Here is a 16,171-nt window from a genome sequence, read left to right as displayed (position 1 = left end):
CTCCCTACAAAACAAAAGCACAAAGAAAGGCAGGCAAAAATAAAAGGGAAACCATGTCAGACGAATTTTACCAATTAAAATTCAGAGCTCCGGCTTCTGAATTAAATCACCACCTGCATTTGAACCAACCTTTGATAAATACCATTAATAAAGATGGCAATCTCTTCTTCAGGAAAGAGCCAACCTGCTTGAGATGGGCAGAGAGGCCAAAGACTAGAGACCAAAGATGAGATGCAAAATGAGAACAGGACATCTATATATATATATATATATATATATAAATTTCTTTTCTCTTGAAGAAACTTTACACAGTAAATAACCTAATTGATCCCTCTGATGCTAGTAAACACTCTAATAAATCTTTCTTACAAAGAATCATTGCTGCCGGAATGCTCTGAAGCTACAAAGTTATGGAGGGAAAAATGGCTATGGTTCATGTTCACTCCCATGGTCATCTGACACAGTTTCCTCGGATGATATTTCCTCTTCAGGTCGGTTGATATTACAAGGATCTGAGTGAGTCTTGCTGGAGTCACCACTTTCAGTCCTGTCAGTTACATCCTTGGAAACCTCACTCCAAGGAGGGAATAATATGCTCTGCATAGCCTTTGGTTTTTCATGTACACTTTTCAATTCGGAGCTTCCACCCTCGCCAACTGCATCAGGAACCTTTGGCAAAGGCTTCTCACTCCTGAGGAAGCTACATCTCTCCATTCCTGGTACTGGTGATAACTGTGGGCCTGGAGCCACACAAGACGCTACCAAGTGAAGCACTTCAGGAGAGGGGGATAATCCTGTGCCAATCTTCTTGCAGTAGTTTATATAGGATGATGATGGTGGAGAACTCATCAGATTTAAATTCAATGGCGGCAAGTTGAGATCAGGTTCACTCCCAGAAAACCCTGATGTGCCCACGGATGTTGGCTGTAATGATGGTACCAGAGGAATGGAGCTTGAAGCAACATTGTCACCGAACAAGCTGGTCTGAAAGTTTTTGCTGGATTCAGCAATGTCTGGTGGCATCCGCTTGAGCTTTCGCAACCTACGTTTCTCTTTTTTCAGACTCTTCCTAGGATCCCTAGGCTGGGACGGGGGAGGACCCGGAACAGTAAATGGTGGAATTGTCAGCTTCTCTTCGCCATAAAGTAAGCGTACAGAATGAGCTATTGCCGAAACAGTTGGGGGCAGATCAGGTTCTGGTGGCCTTGCAGGAACATTGACAGCTTCCCGGAGCCAATGAGGAAGCTTGCTTGTCATAGAACTAGCTCCAGCTGTGTCATCCTTTGCAGCAGAAGAGCTACTGAGCTGCTTATTGGGCTCAGGCAGCACCCCAGTGCTAGTGGATTCACCAGCACGCATGCTGTTATGAGAATCCCGCAACAAATTAAGTGATCTATCCAAAAGACTTGGCAATTTGGCATGCTTATTTGCACCCGGTTCATCCTCCTTTTGCTTGAACTCGCAGCTGCTTGAACAATTCGCAGCAAGAGCGCTCAAACTACTGTTTGCAAAAGAATTAAGCATAAATGGAAGCTCCGAATTTAAGTTCGAAGTCCCAGGTCTATCCGAGGGCCCAGCAGGAAAATCTCCCATGAAATCTGGCCGAAATTTATCAGATTTCCAAGGTGGAATAAGTGCATTGCGCTCATTTGGAGCACCAAATTGTTCAAATCGATCAACATGTGGCAAGGTGGATGTTAGATCCCCATAACTCAATTGCATATCTGTCATATGAGTTCGAAATTTAGTAGGCGGGCAGTGGTCTGTCCCAAGACTAGAAAGTCTACTTCCATGCAATGCCCGCATCATCATACCATCAGAGATGCCAGGAAATGAGGTAGATTTGGGTGCTTTCCCCGACTTTGACACTGGCAATGCTGCTCCATCAAAGATCTTATGCTGTTCCTCCTCCCACTTCACTGACAAATCTTCATATGTTCTGGATTTAGAAAACTTTAGCTTGGAATCTCTGAGCATGGCTTCCCAGTTACCCCGCCCATACCGACGAACACCAATCCAGAGGGCATCAAGTTCATCTTCAGACCAGGTATCTATCTTTACTCTCTTTTTGAACAAGTTATTCGATCCGGATCCTGTTCTCATCATTATGTTATCAAGTACCTTCTTGTGATTCTCCGGTAAGGAGGAATACAAGGGCTGCACCTGACCTAGACCCAGTGAGGGAGGCACTTCTCTCAACAGTGGATTATATTTCGGATCTTCTGGTGGCAATCTCAAATTTGGCAACAAGGGCATTGCAGGGAGATCTTGCAATGAGTCGTTTAGAGCTTCATTTCTCATGCCCAGTGACAAGTTAGGCAAATAGTCAGGATGGGACCTTGCCACATTCTTAGCTGGGAGTGAGAATTTGGGTAGCCGGTTCTCATTTACAGCCAAGTTTGGCAGCGCCATCTTTTCTTGGAAGGCAGAGAAAGACGGATCTGAAATACTGACAGGATCAGGGCCTCTTCCTTGTGTGCTTACAGGAGGATACTGCAAAACAGACACCAAAGGGAAGGCAGGAATTCATAATATTGGCAACTTGAAGCTCGAGATACTAATAATCAGAATGTGCTGCATTGTTTTAACTGAAAAAGAAAAGCAGGATGCCAAATGGTTCCAAAGCACACATACCGGATTAAATGGAAAGTATTCTGGGATGGTACTCTTGGCCCGGCACTGGGAGATATCTGAGCATGAATCTGGCAGTGAATATGCAACTGCAACACTCTCTCGGCCCTTTATGTCCGTTTTAATTGATGTTCCAGCACCAGGGGCTAGATGGAAAGGAAATTCTGGAAACCCCAAGCTTACACTGCTTTGGCCACAGTTGGATTTTGGGAGGGAGTAAGAGTGAAGGTTACTATGTATTGAATCTAGTTGATTAGCATTGGGAGCACAAAGTCCCAGAACTGGTAACAGGTTGCTGGTAGGCACTGAATTGCTGTAACTTGTGCTCTGCAAGTGGGGGCTATGGAGGAAGACATCAGATGAAAGAGGATCAGGGGGCCTGACGGAAAGGTCCAGACTGCCCAAGACACTTCCATGAACAGGTTTTGGAGGCCTGCCTAACCTCAGAGTTGAGTCATTCTTGTTCTTGGATGCATCTGATGACTGATCAAATTTGTCATTCTCCAAATCGATGGCTAAAGCTCGTTTGCTGGCAGGATCTACTAATTGCTCCCCTCCCTCGGCATTAGTGGCAGGGAATGGGGGAAGTGACTCAGGCCGAAGCTCACCCTCTATATGATGAGATCCATCAGTGATATTTCTCTGAGCAAGCCTTTCCTTTTGTCTAGCACGGAGCTTGGCACTGTTCAAAGGATAGAACTCAATAAATGTAGAATCTTAACACGAACAAAGGTAGTCAAAACCAATTAAGAGAAAGACTTCGGAGGACTTACAACTTCATTTTTAGAGCTCGACCAGCAGGTGTATATTCCGGTTCTGGCTCCTGTTCCTCTTCATTACCACTCTGATTTGACATATTACAATTACAGTCAAGAAGTTATTACAATTACAGTCAAGAAGTACGCATATTCCATTTCAAAAAGGAGCAAAAGTAATATAGGCTTGTTTGACTTATGAAAATAATAAGGAAGAAACAAGTGAAACTTCAATGGAATAAGCAATTAAGGAATGAAGAGAAGACACCGTAATTTTCAAGCCAATTCAAGGAAATTACAGAGGTAACAAAGTACAAATCAAAATTTAATAAAGCAGATCTGGCTATGATGATATGCTTCACATTGAACACATTTAATTTGGCTCACAACAGATCCAGACAGCAGTGTTTAGGCTAATGAATAATTTTGAGAAAGACTAATATGGTTCCTGTGGAAAGATAACTGAGGTAAGAGCCAGTTATACAAGTAAGCCGGATGAAGATGGTGTTGGCTACTTGGTTCCAGGAATACTGCTGCATCATTCTACTCTACGTAAAACCAATTATGCTGTTAACTCACAAGTACCCATGTCTTTGCTCATGATTTCAACCTAGTTTATATTTGGTCCATGCCTCCTCTCATTTGCACCATATAAGTCCTCACTGGAAATCTGGCACATTAAATGGACTTCATTGCCCATGTCCAGACAATCTCAAATGACTCCCTCATCTTCTAACTTGGTGGTACAACCAGCCACTCCCCTTTTCTTCAAATGTCATTTCTAATTTTATCCCTCCTAGTCTTGCCATTCATACGTCTCAACGTACTCACTTCAGCCATATACTCAACTAATGTATGTGTTGTTTCCTTATCATAGTTCATTCAGCTACATGCAACATCCGTGCCACAGCATCTTGCAAAGTTTCATTTTAATACTAACGGTGTGCTGTTGCCACAAAAATGGTACAATGTTTCAAAGGAATTTTGTGAAGCCAACCGAAATATTACAGTTTCACAAGCTGTCAAAACGAAACAGTCTGCGATCAAAAATTTGAAATTTCACCAAAATTGTGAAATTTCGATCATGTTTTGGATTTCAGTATCATGTCAATCAAAATCTTCTCATAAATGCATGGTTTCGATCAAAATTTTGCAGTTTCATTGAGATGTCAACCATGTTTCAAGTTTCATTATCGTTTCACCAGTTTCGACTTCAAAGAGGGATACTTACTAGAAAAACTCATTTTTTGTGATTTTTCACCAAGTCACTCCCATATCTTTGTAATGAACCATGAATAACATTTGATAATTATGAAATGCTTTTTTGTTTTATGTTTATTCATTCCTAAAGTATATTTTATCTGTTTTAATTGAATTATGTGTGTTCTAGTACTAAGTTTTGTGTATACCAAGGATTTAGTTCTTGGGTATCGGGATACCGATCATACCGATACCAATCCAATCCTGGATTGGCTCATATCAGTCTGGGTCAATCAATTTTACCCTGATATTCATTTAAAAGAAATAGATTTTTTTCCAATACCGATACCCGATCCCAGATCGGCTGTGTCGTATTGGCATCAGACTTTTACACCTGTACCAATATGGAAACCCGATCCCATATCGGCCAGGTATTAGGATTACCAATACAATACTTTCGACCCAATACTAATACCTAAAACCATGGTGTATACAGAATCATACTGCATACACGTACACTACCAACCTAGGGTCCAAAGCCAAATTACCATTTTTTATTTTTTTTCTTTTACAATCTAAGAGTTCCACTATGTTTAAAGTGCCTAAAATAGGGTTCCCTAGAAGTTTTATTTTCGGTAGTTGTTAGGCAAGTATGGAGTAACCAATTTGAGTTTTATTTTGTTTCTAATTTTATTAGTTAGAATTGAGAAAGTAATTAGGAGTTGCTATTTTAGTTTTAGATTTTAATTAGGCAAGTTTTAATTTCACTTTATTATATAAAAGCATGTAACCCAAGTTATTGGATAGGTTTTTTGAAGAATGAATTGAATTGAATTGTTGATTGTGCCGGGTAGGTACTTCACAATGGTCGTGTGACCTTCTCCTCCCCCTCCCCCTCCCCCTCCCCCTTGTGATTCTCTATTTCTCTCTCTTCTTCTTCTTGCTCCTTTTTCCCTTCTTTACTGCTCTGTTTCCCTTACCTGTAACTGGTGGTAATAGCAGGACTCAAAGAATTGTTTCAAACTCTCAGGTGAAGCTTTGATCTGACCTGGGATTTCTAGGGTTAGTTTACCACTCTATGGGGACCCAAAGCCTAGAGTAGTTGGCCCTGATCCTTTCCCTTACATGGGTTTTCAAACCTGAAATCAAGTTTGGTTTCTGTCCAACCGCCAACAGCGGTTTTAGGTATTTAATACCATTTTCCTTGGTGATATGCTAACTGCTTATCAAATCAATTCATCAGATCTGAAGCTTGGGAACCCCTCCCTGAAATTTCATGAGGTTTGGAATCCTATTGAGGAAGATATCTCTCCGGAAATGATTCTGGTTTATCGTTGAGCTTGGGTTCTATTGTGGGTAGGAGTAGAAGAAAGGGCTCTTCAATTAGAAACCAAAGTTGTCTATATTTACAAGTTACCCTAATCTTTTGTACCTTCCTAATCTACCAACAATAACAATAAAAACAATCATAACCTTATCGCAACTGAATGGGATCGGCTACATGGATCCGGTATGAAAGAGGGAAAAAAAAAAAAGGTAGTCAAAGACGCATCATAGGAACATCCCCTACAAGGGATCGGCTACAAGGGTCCTTGTCCTCCACACAACTCTATCTGTGGTCATACTAGAATTTATGCATATCTTTTTATACCACTCCGTCAATAGTCGTTCTAAGCCTGCCCCTACCTGATGTAGGGGGTTCCTAGGTGACTAGGTTTCCTACGAGGTTAACTAGGTAGGACAAACTTAAGGGACTTGGGTTGGATACGATAAAGGAAGCTCAGCAAACAAGATTACATGCAAAATAAAGTGAGGCTAATGAACAAAGTAACAGAGAACAATAATAATTTAAGAAGAAAAACACATGAACTCACTTAAGTGTCAAGAGGAAACATGGGGTAGGGAACATAGCAGCAAACTAAATTAGGTTATGACACTAGCCTATTAAGCACCAAAGATAGATAAAGATACCATATTATATGCTCCAAAATCAGTCATACTTGTGATGAGAAAATCAGCAATATCTAAGGTAAACAGTGGTGCAAATAAAGTTAAACAATGGGCTAAAAGGTGGAGGGTTTTAATGAAAGTTAATGGAGCAAATAGTGAGGGGATAATGGGGGAATGGGAAGGTTCATTCTATACTTACCTACTGCCCAGTTCTGAGAAAAAAAAAAACCCAGATTTTGAAGATGGTGTCCAGTAATAGTCTGATTATTGAAAGATGATCAGCAGCAGCCCAGGTGATGATCTATCCACGTAGTATGGCCTTCGATTGTTGCAAACAGTGGCTGCAATAGTGCAACGGCAGCAACAGAGAATAACAGCAGCAACAACAGAGACTAAACAGCAGCAATGGAGAGAAAACAACAGCAGCAGAGAGCAGCCGGTAGCAGTAGACAGTAAACAGCAGCAGCAACAGTAAACAGCAGTAGTAGAAAAATTGGAAGAGAGAGGAGGCGAGAGAAGAGAATAGCGAGATAGAGAAGAGGGAACCGAGAGAGTGATCGAGAAAAAGGGGGGAATAGTTAGAGGCGAGAGAGAGGGACAGCATCTTTGCTTTTTTTTTTTTTTCCAATAATTCATTAACTAAAAAATTAGACGGCCAATGGCCTTACATAAGTAGTAAACTAGTTACTAAAAAGAAAAGATTATTCTAGGAACGTTATTTCATAAACAAAGAAACTTTCAAAAAGAAAACAATATGATAATTACTTAGTTCCCTAATTAACTTAAAGACTCAAATAAAAAAAATCCTAGAAAATAAAACTACTAAACTATCAGATTTGGTGGGGACCACACAATCTTTGGCAAAGTTTGGAAGGAGAGGAACTCGATCCAGTGTTGGAAAGGCTGGATCAAGCCTCCCTTTCTTCTGCCTTCTTCTTTCTTCTTCTTCCTTCTTCTAATCCTCCAACCACAAAGAAGGTTGGGTCTTCTTCTTCCTTCAGATGTACATCTTGATGTCCCCATCACTACCTCTTCTGGCTCCCTCCAAATGAATCTGGTCACTTTTCCTTAATGGGACATCCGTACATCTCCATTGAAAATGGTCACACCACCTCAACCGGCTCTTGTGGAGCTTATCCTGGATTGGTGCAACCCCCAAATCTTTTCTAATATGATCATTCCTCTCTCTCTCTCTCTCTCTCTCTCTCTCTCTCTCTCTCTCCTGGTTTTGCCGCTCAACCCTCTCAACATCCTCATCTCTGCGACACTTAGTTTATTCAGATTACTCTTCTTGACTGCTCGCTTCATATGTCATAGCTGGTCATATAATTATCCTGTAGAATTTTCTCTTGAGTTTAATAGGCAATCTTTTGTCACATAGCACCCCCCCGACGCACCTCTCCATTTCATCCACATCCCACCTTAATTCTATGGACAATATAATATTCTATACCACCTCTTTGTTAACGATGGACCCCAGATATTTAAAACAGTCACTCTGGGAAAGCTCATCTTACCCAAGTTTCACCACTCCATCCCTTCCCCTAGTTTGACTAAACGGGCACACAATATACTCTGTCTTCGTTCTGCTTATCATAAAGCCTCCTGATTCCAAGCTTGTTCTCCATAGCACCAGTTTAATATTAATTCCTTCCACTATTTCATCTATTAGGACAATATCACCAGCGAATAGAATACACCACAGAACCGGATCTTGGATGTGCCTAGTTAAATGGGGGCAACTACAAAGAGTTCCCCTGGAAAATTTATTCCTAATTTACCCTTGGCAAATAAATCTAAATCCCTTTCATATCCTTCTCTTTTATTTCTTTATCAATCCTTTAAGGTTTTTCCTATTTACAGTTCTGCCACTATATTTGAGACTTTGTTTTATTTACCAATCTGCCATCATGTCTTACTCTTGAATCATCTAATATTTGTGTGGGCCCATAAGTGATCTGATCCCCTTTTTGGAACCCGGAACCGCATCAACATGTCAAGCCCCTACGCTTCCTTAGGCATTGTATGACCGATCCTCAATGGAGGGGAGTCGGATCCCTCCAAAAGCACCTCTCAATTGACGTAAAAGTTTAAAATAAAGGAGAAGTTCATAAGACGGCTTTTAAACCAACAATATTCTAAAATCCCAAATGCTACAACTAAAGAAACAAATACATAAGCGAATTATAGTTGAAATATGTTTGTTGAGATGGCTAAATTGAACTACTTGGAAGCATGTGACCAACTCTCCCCGATTGAACCAGAATAGCATGCCCCATGCCATTTGGATGGTTGTCATGGCTTAATGTAGAACTAGAATCACAAGTGATCCTAATCCCATGCAGGATCTGAAATTCTGGCTGAATAGAGAAGATGTCTTCCAATAGGCTTGGTTCTAACTCTCAAACACTCTCACAGCAAACAAATAAAAGGAAAATAAGAAAGGAAAGAGAATTCGAGGGAGGTTTGGGAAGAGAAAAGAAAAACTAATGAATGGGAATCTCACCCCTCAGGTTTAGGCATCTCACCCAACTACATCCCACAGCACAACAGCATAAGCCATCTTTTCTTTTTTCACTAATAAATTCGTGTTCAATGCTGTAGCCCCTTACAAACTTATATAGAAGACTTAAAACTGACTTAAACACTAAAAAGGAAAGGCCATACCCAACCCTTAACTAATTGGGAAACCAAAACTGACTAGGAAACTGAAATAACAAAGGAAATAGACTCAAAACAGAACTCTAACTAAACTAATGAATTAATTCCCCGTTTTCCTACTTTCTACCCATATTTTAGGCCCATTATAGTGACCCATTACAAAGAAAATCCATGAGATCAAAGGCCCAACACATACATAACCCAACTCAAGGCTTATTTGCAATAAAATAAGCTAATTAAGTGACTTATCTGCATCAATTCGCCCTCTTAGAAAAAATTTGTCTTCAAATTTGTAGAGTGTGAAGGTGATTATAGCATGGTGCACGTCCCTCTTCAAGCCTTAGAAAAATTCAGGTAGCTCTTTGATAATAAGGATGTAGTCTAAAATATGATGAGCTCGGTCTTCAAGATACTTTACTGGGATGACGAATTCCACATGCTCAGCTTCAACAACCTCAAATGTATCCATGGAATCAACCACATGAAAGCCTTCAACCATTATGTTCTTAACCTCCACAATTTCAATCTCAAGCTCCTTAAGATCTTCCGCTAAGCTGTTCACAGTCATCACAGTTGTTGTAGTGTCAAGTTCCTCAACCTCAACTTCATTGTCCATTGTGGCAACCTTGTTGCTTTCGAACTCTTCCACATAAGTCTCATTGATGGGAACATCAATGTATAGCTCTTCCTTGACAATAGGAATTGCTGAAATTTCTTCAACACTAACCTCAACTTCTGACTCTAGTTCATTGGTTGAAGGTGTCTTCTCTTGTTGCTCCTTTGCAATTTGTTGCAGCATAATGGCCATGTGGTCAAACAATTCCTTCACGCTCTTGTCACCTGAGGGTGGCATTTGGGGTGTAATTGGAAAGAACTCTGGTGGAAGGAAGTACATACTTCGTTCACGTTTAGATAGGTACATGCCGCCAACTCACATTGCATCTCGTCCCAAGTTCTAGGCTCACGCCCTTGAGCTTGAAATTGCCTTTCATGGACTCTTCATTGTATTCGAACACAATCACTCAATTGGGAGCAAACGTATTGAAGTCGTGTCTCTGTCAAGTTGTAGTTGTCAAAGTACACATCTAATTCATATATCCATTCAAGGAACATGTGTGAAGAAAATATCTCACGAAATTCACGTGGCTCCATCTTTGGTCTGGCTAGGCTCTGATACCAAATAATGTACAACTAGAATCACAAGTGATCCTAATCCCAGGTAAGATCTGAACTTCTGGTTGAATAGAAACGATGTCCTCCAATAGGCTTGGTTCTAACTCTCAAACACTCTCTCACAGCAAACGAATAAAAGGAAAAAAAAAAAAAAGAATTCGATAGAGGGTTGAGAAGGGGGAAGAAGAACTAGTGAATGGGCATCTCACCCCTCAGATTTAGGCATCTCACCCAACTGCATCCCACAGCACAACGGCATAAGCCATCTATTCTTTTTCATTAATAAATTCGTGTTCAATGTTATAGCACCTTACAAACTTATATAGAAGACTCAAAACTGACTCAAAAACTAAAAAGGAAAGGCCTAACCTAATCTTTAACAAACAGGGAAACCTAAACTAACTAGAAAACTGAAAAAACAAAGGAAATATACACAAAACATGACTCTATCTAGACTATTGAATTAAATCCCTGTTTTCCTACTTTCTACCCAACCCATATTTTAGGTCCATTAAAGTGGCACATTAGAAAGAAAACCTATGGGATCAAATGCCCAACACATACATAACCCAACCAAGGCTTAGTTGTAATAAAATAATCCCATTAAGTGACTTATCTACATCATGGCTGAACTGTTAAAGCGCAGCCTATGCATCTGCATTTCCTCACTGTGCCTTATAAGTTCCCCTTCCCCTTTTTGCACAGTGGAACTTTTCAATTAACAAGAAAACAGAAGAAACAATTCTAATAGAAGGTGACTTAACAACGATGAATGACTGGAGCTCCTTTGAGGAGATGGCTCTAGGAGTATTCCATTTCATTATAAAGGGTCATGCCTCGATTGTGTGAGGATTATCCATACAGGGGTACCAGCTAAGCAGCTAGGCCAAAGCCAATCAGTTTAAGTGCCAGCCCAAACTCCATGTTAGTGATGTAGGAGCATCTCCATCACAGCTATTTTCAAAGCCTCGACTGTCCGAGATCAGTTGAGGTCAATTTACACATGTGGGAACATCTTATCACAGTGGGATTGGAGCAATAGAAAAAAATTAAATTATCTCTGGTAAAAATTGTAGCTTTTTCTTACTTAAGAGAGTTTTTTCCATGTGGTTTTATAGTAGAATCAGCTTAGGTATGCACTGGATAATAAGATGAGTTTAGAGGATACCACAGAATGGGATATTATCAGCAAAAAGGGATGCACCTAGTTTTGCCAACTCATAAACAAATTTATTGGCACTTCTTGGCATCCATTAAAAAACAACATACATTTCAGAAATTATCTGCTAAACAAGTCATACAAGCTGTGCATAGTGCCAAGGTGCATTTGAACATGTACCATTGATTATGAATATAATATGAATTAATAAACAACTTTTTTCCTTCTTTATATCAAATTTATTCTAATCCTTAGAAAAAATTATTCTTTAGAGCTACCATATACTGCTGTCATTAAAGTATGAAGATACACAAAATGATACAACTTTCAACTTATGAAGTAGCTACACATTCAAGAAACTCTCGATAGCTATGCAGTTCTGGAAGTAGGTTCAAAGAGAAAATATTACCTCACTCATGGTTTCATTAGGATGCAAAGCAAAGGCTTCCCTATAAGAAACTGCTTTCCTTAAGCGCTTTCCTCTACCAAGAGATGCTTCCTCCTCAACTTGATACTTTTCCCACCTTCAAAACCAATGAAAAATATATAAAAATCAAAATTCTGTCTTATATGAATGCTGTAAACTTGGTTTAGTAAGTGTCATTACAGGATATCTCTCTCGTTCATATAATAATTTTTGGGTGCATTTTTTCATGTTGTCTTCAGGTACCTATGTTATGTATTCAACAATTCATAGCAAACCAGTAATATACAATTGACAATCATTATGACAATTGGTTACTTGAGTCAAACATAGAGTGATTAATCATGCATTTGGATGTAGAAAAAAATTGCAATCAAAATATGAGTGATACTAATGGCCCTAATATAAGAATAAACTTTAAAATTTTGAATTTGATGTAAGATCTTGAAAACTATGTTCGAGGAGAATAGGGTTAGCTTCCATATCTAAACACAAATGGCTGCATAAAAATTGCACATATAATCAGAAAAAATAGACTGAGACGATGAAATAAAATGAACTAGAAGATCAAACCTAGAGGTAGGGGTAAGCCTAAAATGACCATAGAGGATGTTGTAAGAAATGACATGCAGAGGCGGTCTTAACTCTAGTATGACCTCACATAGAACTGTTTGGAGAGCAAGGATCCATGTTGCCAACTGATTGTAGGGGGGATGTTCCTATGGTGGTGCTTTGTTTCTTGGGGAAATTACCTAGATCCACAAGATAACAAAAGTAATTACAAGATAAGTAGGTTTTAAACTTAATTTACATCAATCCCCAAATCATTTAATGCTCGACCCACCCAAGATAAAAGTAAAATTTAACTTACTAAAATACCCTTTTACATCACTTATATCCAGAAGCACTCATCATTTTCTATATCCTGTAGAGAGTGTTTTTCCCTCATCTCTTCTTCTCCTCCCTCATCTTCATCTTTGTTGCCAATAATGTTTCGAAATCATCAAGCTTAGATGATGAAAATTACTCAAACGGCAGCCAAAATTACAACTAGGGGAACCTCTCCTGCATCGGCTATTCGTTCTGGGGGAACGGCCGACCTAGTTATTGTGGGTTACCGTGCTTTAAGCTCAAGTGCATTAATGGCTCTTCTGAGATAGAAATGGTATCTCAAACGTACCGAGTTCTTGAGACCGATCTACAGCTTCAAAGTCTCAAAATAGCCAGAAAAGATTTATGGGACAATCCATGTCCGAAACAGATCATCAAGACAACACTCGATTTCAATCTCTTCAATTACAGTGGCTCTGAAACTAACCTCTCCCTTTTCTATGATTGTCCTCCTTTACCGGAAATCCCAGCTACCAACAAGATCAGATGCCATGGGAAATTTGAATGGTCTGGCTAAGCTATGGTGGGGATTTTATAAGAACTGTCCAAGTCTTGCTTCAATGACTTGGAAGAATTTGAGGTTAGAAGGCTTAGATGGTGACGTTTGGGGTGAATTTATGAGTGCTTGATGAGTAGGTGGTTACAGAGAGATTGATTGTGGTTTTAAGAGAAACAAAGGTGGTTTGATCGTAGGTCAGTGGGTAGGGAAAATATTGTTTAAACTTCAAAGAACAAAGAAAATAATTGTACGAAAGAAGAGGAGCAAGTTTCTGAGAATCCATATAAAAGAGCAGGAAAACATCATACCAGAATCTACGTGGCTAGGATAATATACTCCTGGCTGCAAGACCTTTAATTTGGTGGATCCAAATTTGAATCTACTGGGAGAGGACAGTGCATGGGACTTTAGTGCAACATGAACCACACTGCTTGAAACTGATTCAAATATGTTAAAACAGATCCTCGGAAGGGAGTTGCAGGGCTAGGCAGGGACAGGGGAGGGTGAGCCGAGGTCGCAAGGAAGCGAGGGGCAGGGTCAGGGGTCAGTGAAGGAGTGGTTTGGGGGGGTGGGGAGGTAGGGAAGTAGGGAAGTGGGGTGCGGTGGCTTTGCCTTACGACCTGAAAGGATGAGTAGGTGGAGACTGGATATAGAAAATGAGGAGCGTTTATGGATAAAAGTGATGTAAAAGGGTATTTTAGTAAGTTAAATTTTACTTTTATTTTGGGTGGGTTGAACATTAAATGATTTGGGGATTAAGTAAATATTTTTAAAATATATTCTTGTGGATGTAAATTAAGTTTAAAACCTACTTATCTTGTAATTACTTTTCTTATCTCATGGATCTAAGTAATTTCCCCTTGTTTCTTTCTCTTTCTTCCCCCTTCTTTTCTTTTTCCCTTCTTGTCTTTCTTTATGTTTTCTATTATTTTACCTTCTAACGGAACCATGTAACCGACCCCATTTAGTTGGGAAAAGGCTAAGTTGATATTGTTGTTCTTGTAAAAGATCAAACCTAGGGGTTCTAAGCAATCATACTCAAAATTTTCAGAATCATGCTTTCAATTATAGTCTCCAAAGCAATAGCAAATATGTCAATTTATAAAAACAAATAACAAAAACCTACAATAAAAGCCACAGAAGCGTTTTCAGCCCATCATCTATTCTTTCATTCCCAGTTATGTTGTTTTTTAGAATTGAATTTCTCATCCTATCATCATGTAGTCAAAGGAACAGATTCTATAAGTCAATTCCACGTCATTTACTATCACATGCCAGCTCTGACAACATTAAAATGGTACACGTAGTTAAGTAATCATTCACATAGTTTGTATTTATTTGATTTACATCCGTGTCTTTTTATGTATAAAAATTGGGAAGTAGTCTATCCAGGAGCATAGCATACGCTAGAGCTCTCTAAGTCTTATCTCTCTCCTCTCAAGACAGAGGGGCAAATATGTCATTTCCTTGGGGGGGGGGGAGAGAGAGAACTCGGGGAAGCACTAGCATACACAACGCTCCTGGACAAAGTTCATTTTCCCAAACAAAATATTCATTAATTTTTTGTAAACTATAGATTTAATTGATCGAAATGAAGGTTCTTTGACTTGTAAAAAAGCAACCCACTACACAAGGCTCCCGCTACTGCAAAGCCTGGGAGGGGAAAATGTACGCAGCTTTATCCCCTGCTTTGCAAAAGAGGCTGTTTTCAAGTTTTGAACCTGTGAGTGGCTATGAGTAACGTGTTGCAATACTGCAACTTAACCGTTGCACCACAGGCTCACCCACTAATGCTAGATTGAAAATTTTAAGACTTAATCAGATATAATCATAGTTGATTCTGAAAATGTAAATCTTAACAAATTTGGGTTTCAGAGACTCAAATGAAATATTTGTGGGATTGAATAAAATCCAGCAACACATATGCCATATATTCACTACAAATTCAATCTTTTTATATCCCTATGTACATACACAAAAAAAAATGTGCAACCACTCACAGAAATTATGTTATAAAAAGAAGGCGTGCCCAGTGATATAGGCTCCTGCCACTGCAGAGTATGGGGAGGAGAGTCATAATGTACACAGCATTACCCCCACTTAGCGGAGAGGCTGTTTTCTGACTCGAACCCATGACCACTAGGTCATAATCGAGCAACCTTTACTACTGCACCAAGGTCCGCCCTCACAGCAATTATATTATAATAATAAAAAAATACAGAAGAACAAAGTGCCCTTGTAAAGTAACTAACTGCTGACCTCAAACGCAAAAGTCTGTCCCATTCATTTTCTTCAGTAACACCAACAGCATTTTCCTCTTTCTGTTCAGAACCTTGTGCACAGACATCACCACTCACGGCAGGAAGGAATTCAGTTCCAATTTGTTCTTCACTTGCCTCATCATTCCATTCCACTGACTGGGTGTTTAAATTTTGAAATACCAGAAAAAATATTAGATTGGCTTCTAACTCCTTTTGGTTATCCAACTAAAAGAAACAACAGACATTATCCCCACAAAAGCATTGCATCCAAACAGACTAATATCACATATAGACTTATAGACTACTTTCTTACAGTCATGGAAACACCAAAAACAGTCTTTGCTGCAAGCACCTAATAAAAATAAACTCTGGAATAAACAGCAGATCGATATCAGAAATAATAAAATACAGCATATTCATTTCTATTAAAAATGGTAATTCACATAACAGGATACTGGGAAACCATGCAAGATATCATAAAGTTATTGACACCATTTTAATTGAAAATTGGACAATGTCAACTTCTCTTTTCCTTTTTCTTTTTCTTTTTTTTTTTTCTTTTTTTTT

General features: G+C 39.3%; 1 protein-coding gene across 1 annotated transcript in view; it reads right to left on the bottom strand.

The window, feature by feature from the left end:
* Window positions 1-227: 227 nt before the first annotated feature.
* Window positions 228-16,171, bottom strand: part of LOC122086716 (protein CHROMATIN REMODELING 4-like) — a 20,281-nt gene continuing 4,337 nt past the window's right edge. Inside the window, exons 2-7 of the mRNA XM_042655700.1 lie at window positions 15,918-15,956; window positions 15,603-15,829; window positions 11,939-12,053; window positions 3,405-3,475; window positions 2,635-3,313; window positions 228-2,493 (exon numbers count right to left, since the gene is read on the bottom strand). Coding sequence (XP_042511634.1) covers window positions 427-2,493; window positions 2,635-3,313; window positions 3,405-3,475; window positions 11,939-12,053; window positions 15,603-15,829; window positions 15,918-15,956 — 3,198 coding nt within the window. The 3' untranslated portion in view covers window positions 228-426. The remainder of the gene's footprint in view (window positions 2,494-2,634; window positions 3,314-3,404; window positions 3,476-11,938; window positions 12,054-15,602; window positions 15,830-15,917; window positions 15,957-16,171) is intronic.

This window comes from Macadamia integrifolia, chromosome 8 (assembly GCF_013358625.1).
Source record: "Macadamia integrifolia cultivar HAES 741 chromosome 8, SCU_Mint_v3, whole genome shotgun sequence".
Taxonomy (NCBI): Eukaryota; Viridiplantae; Streptophyta; class Magnoliopsida; order Proteales; family Proteaceae; genus Macadamia; species Macadamia integrifolia.
The sequence above is the reverse complement of the archived record's forward strand: the minus strand, read 5'-3'. Positions and strand labels throughout refer to the sequence as shown.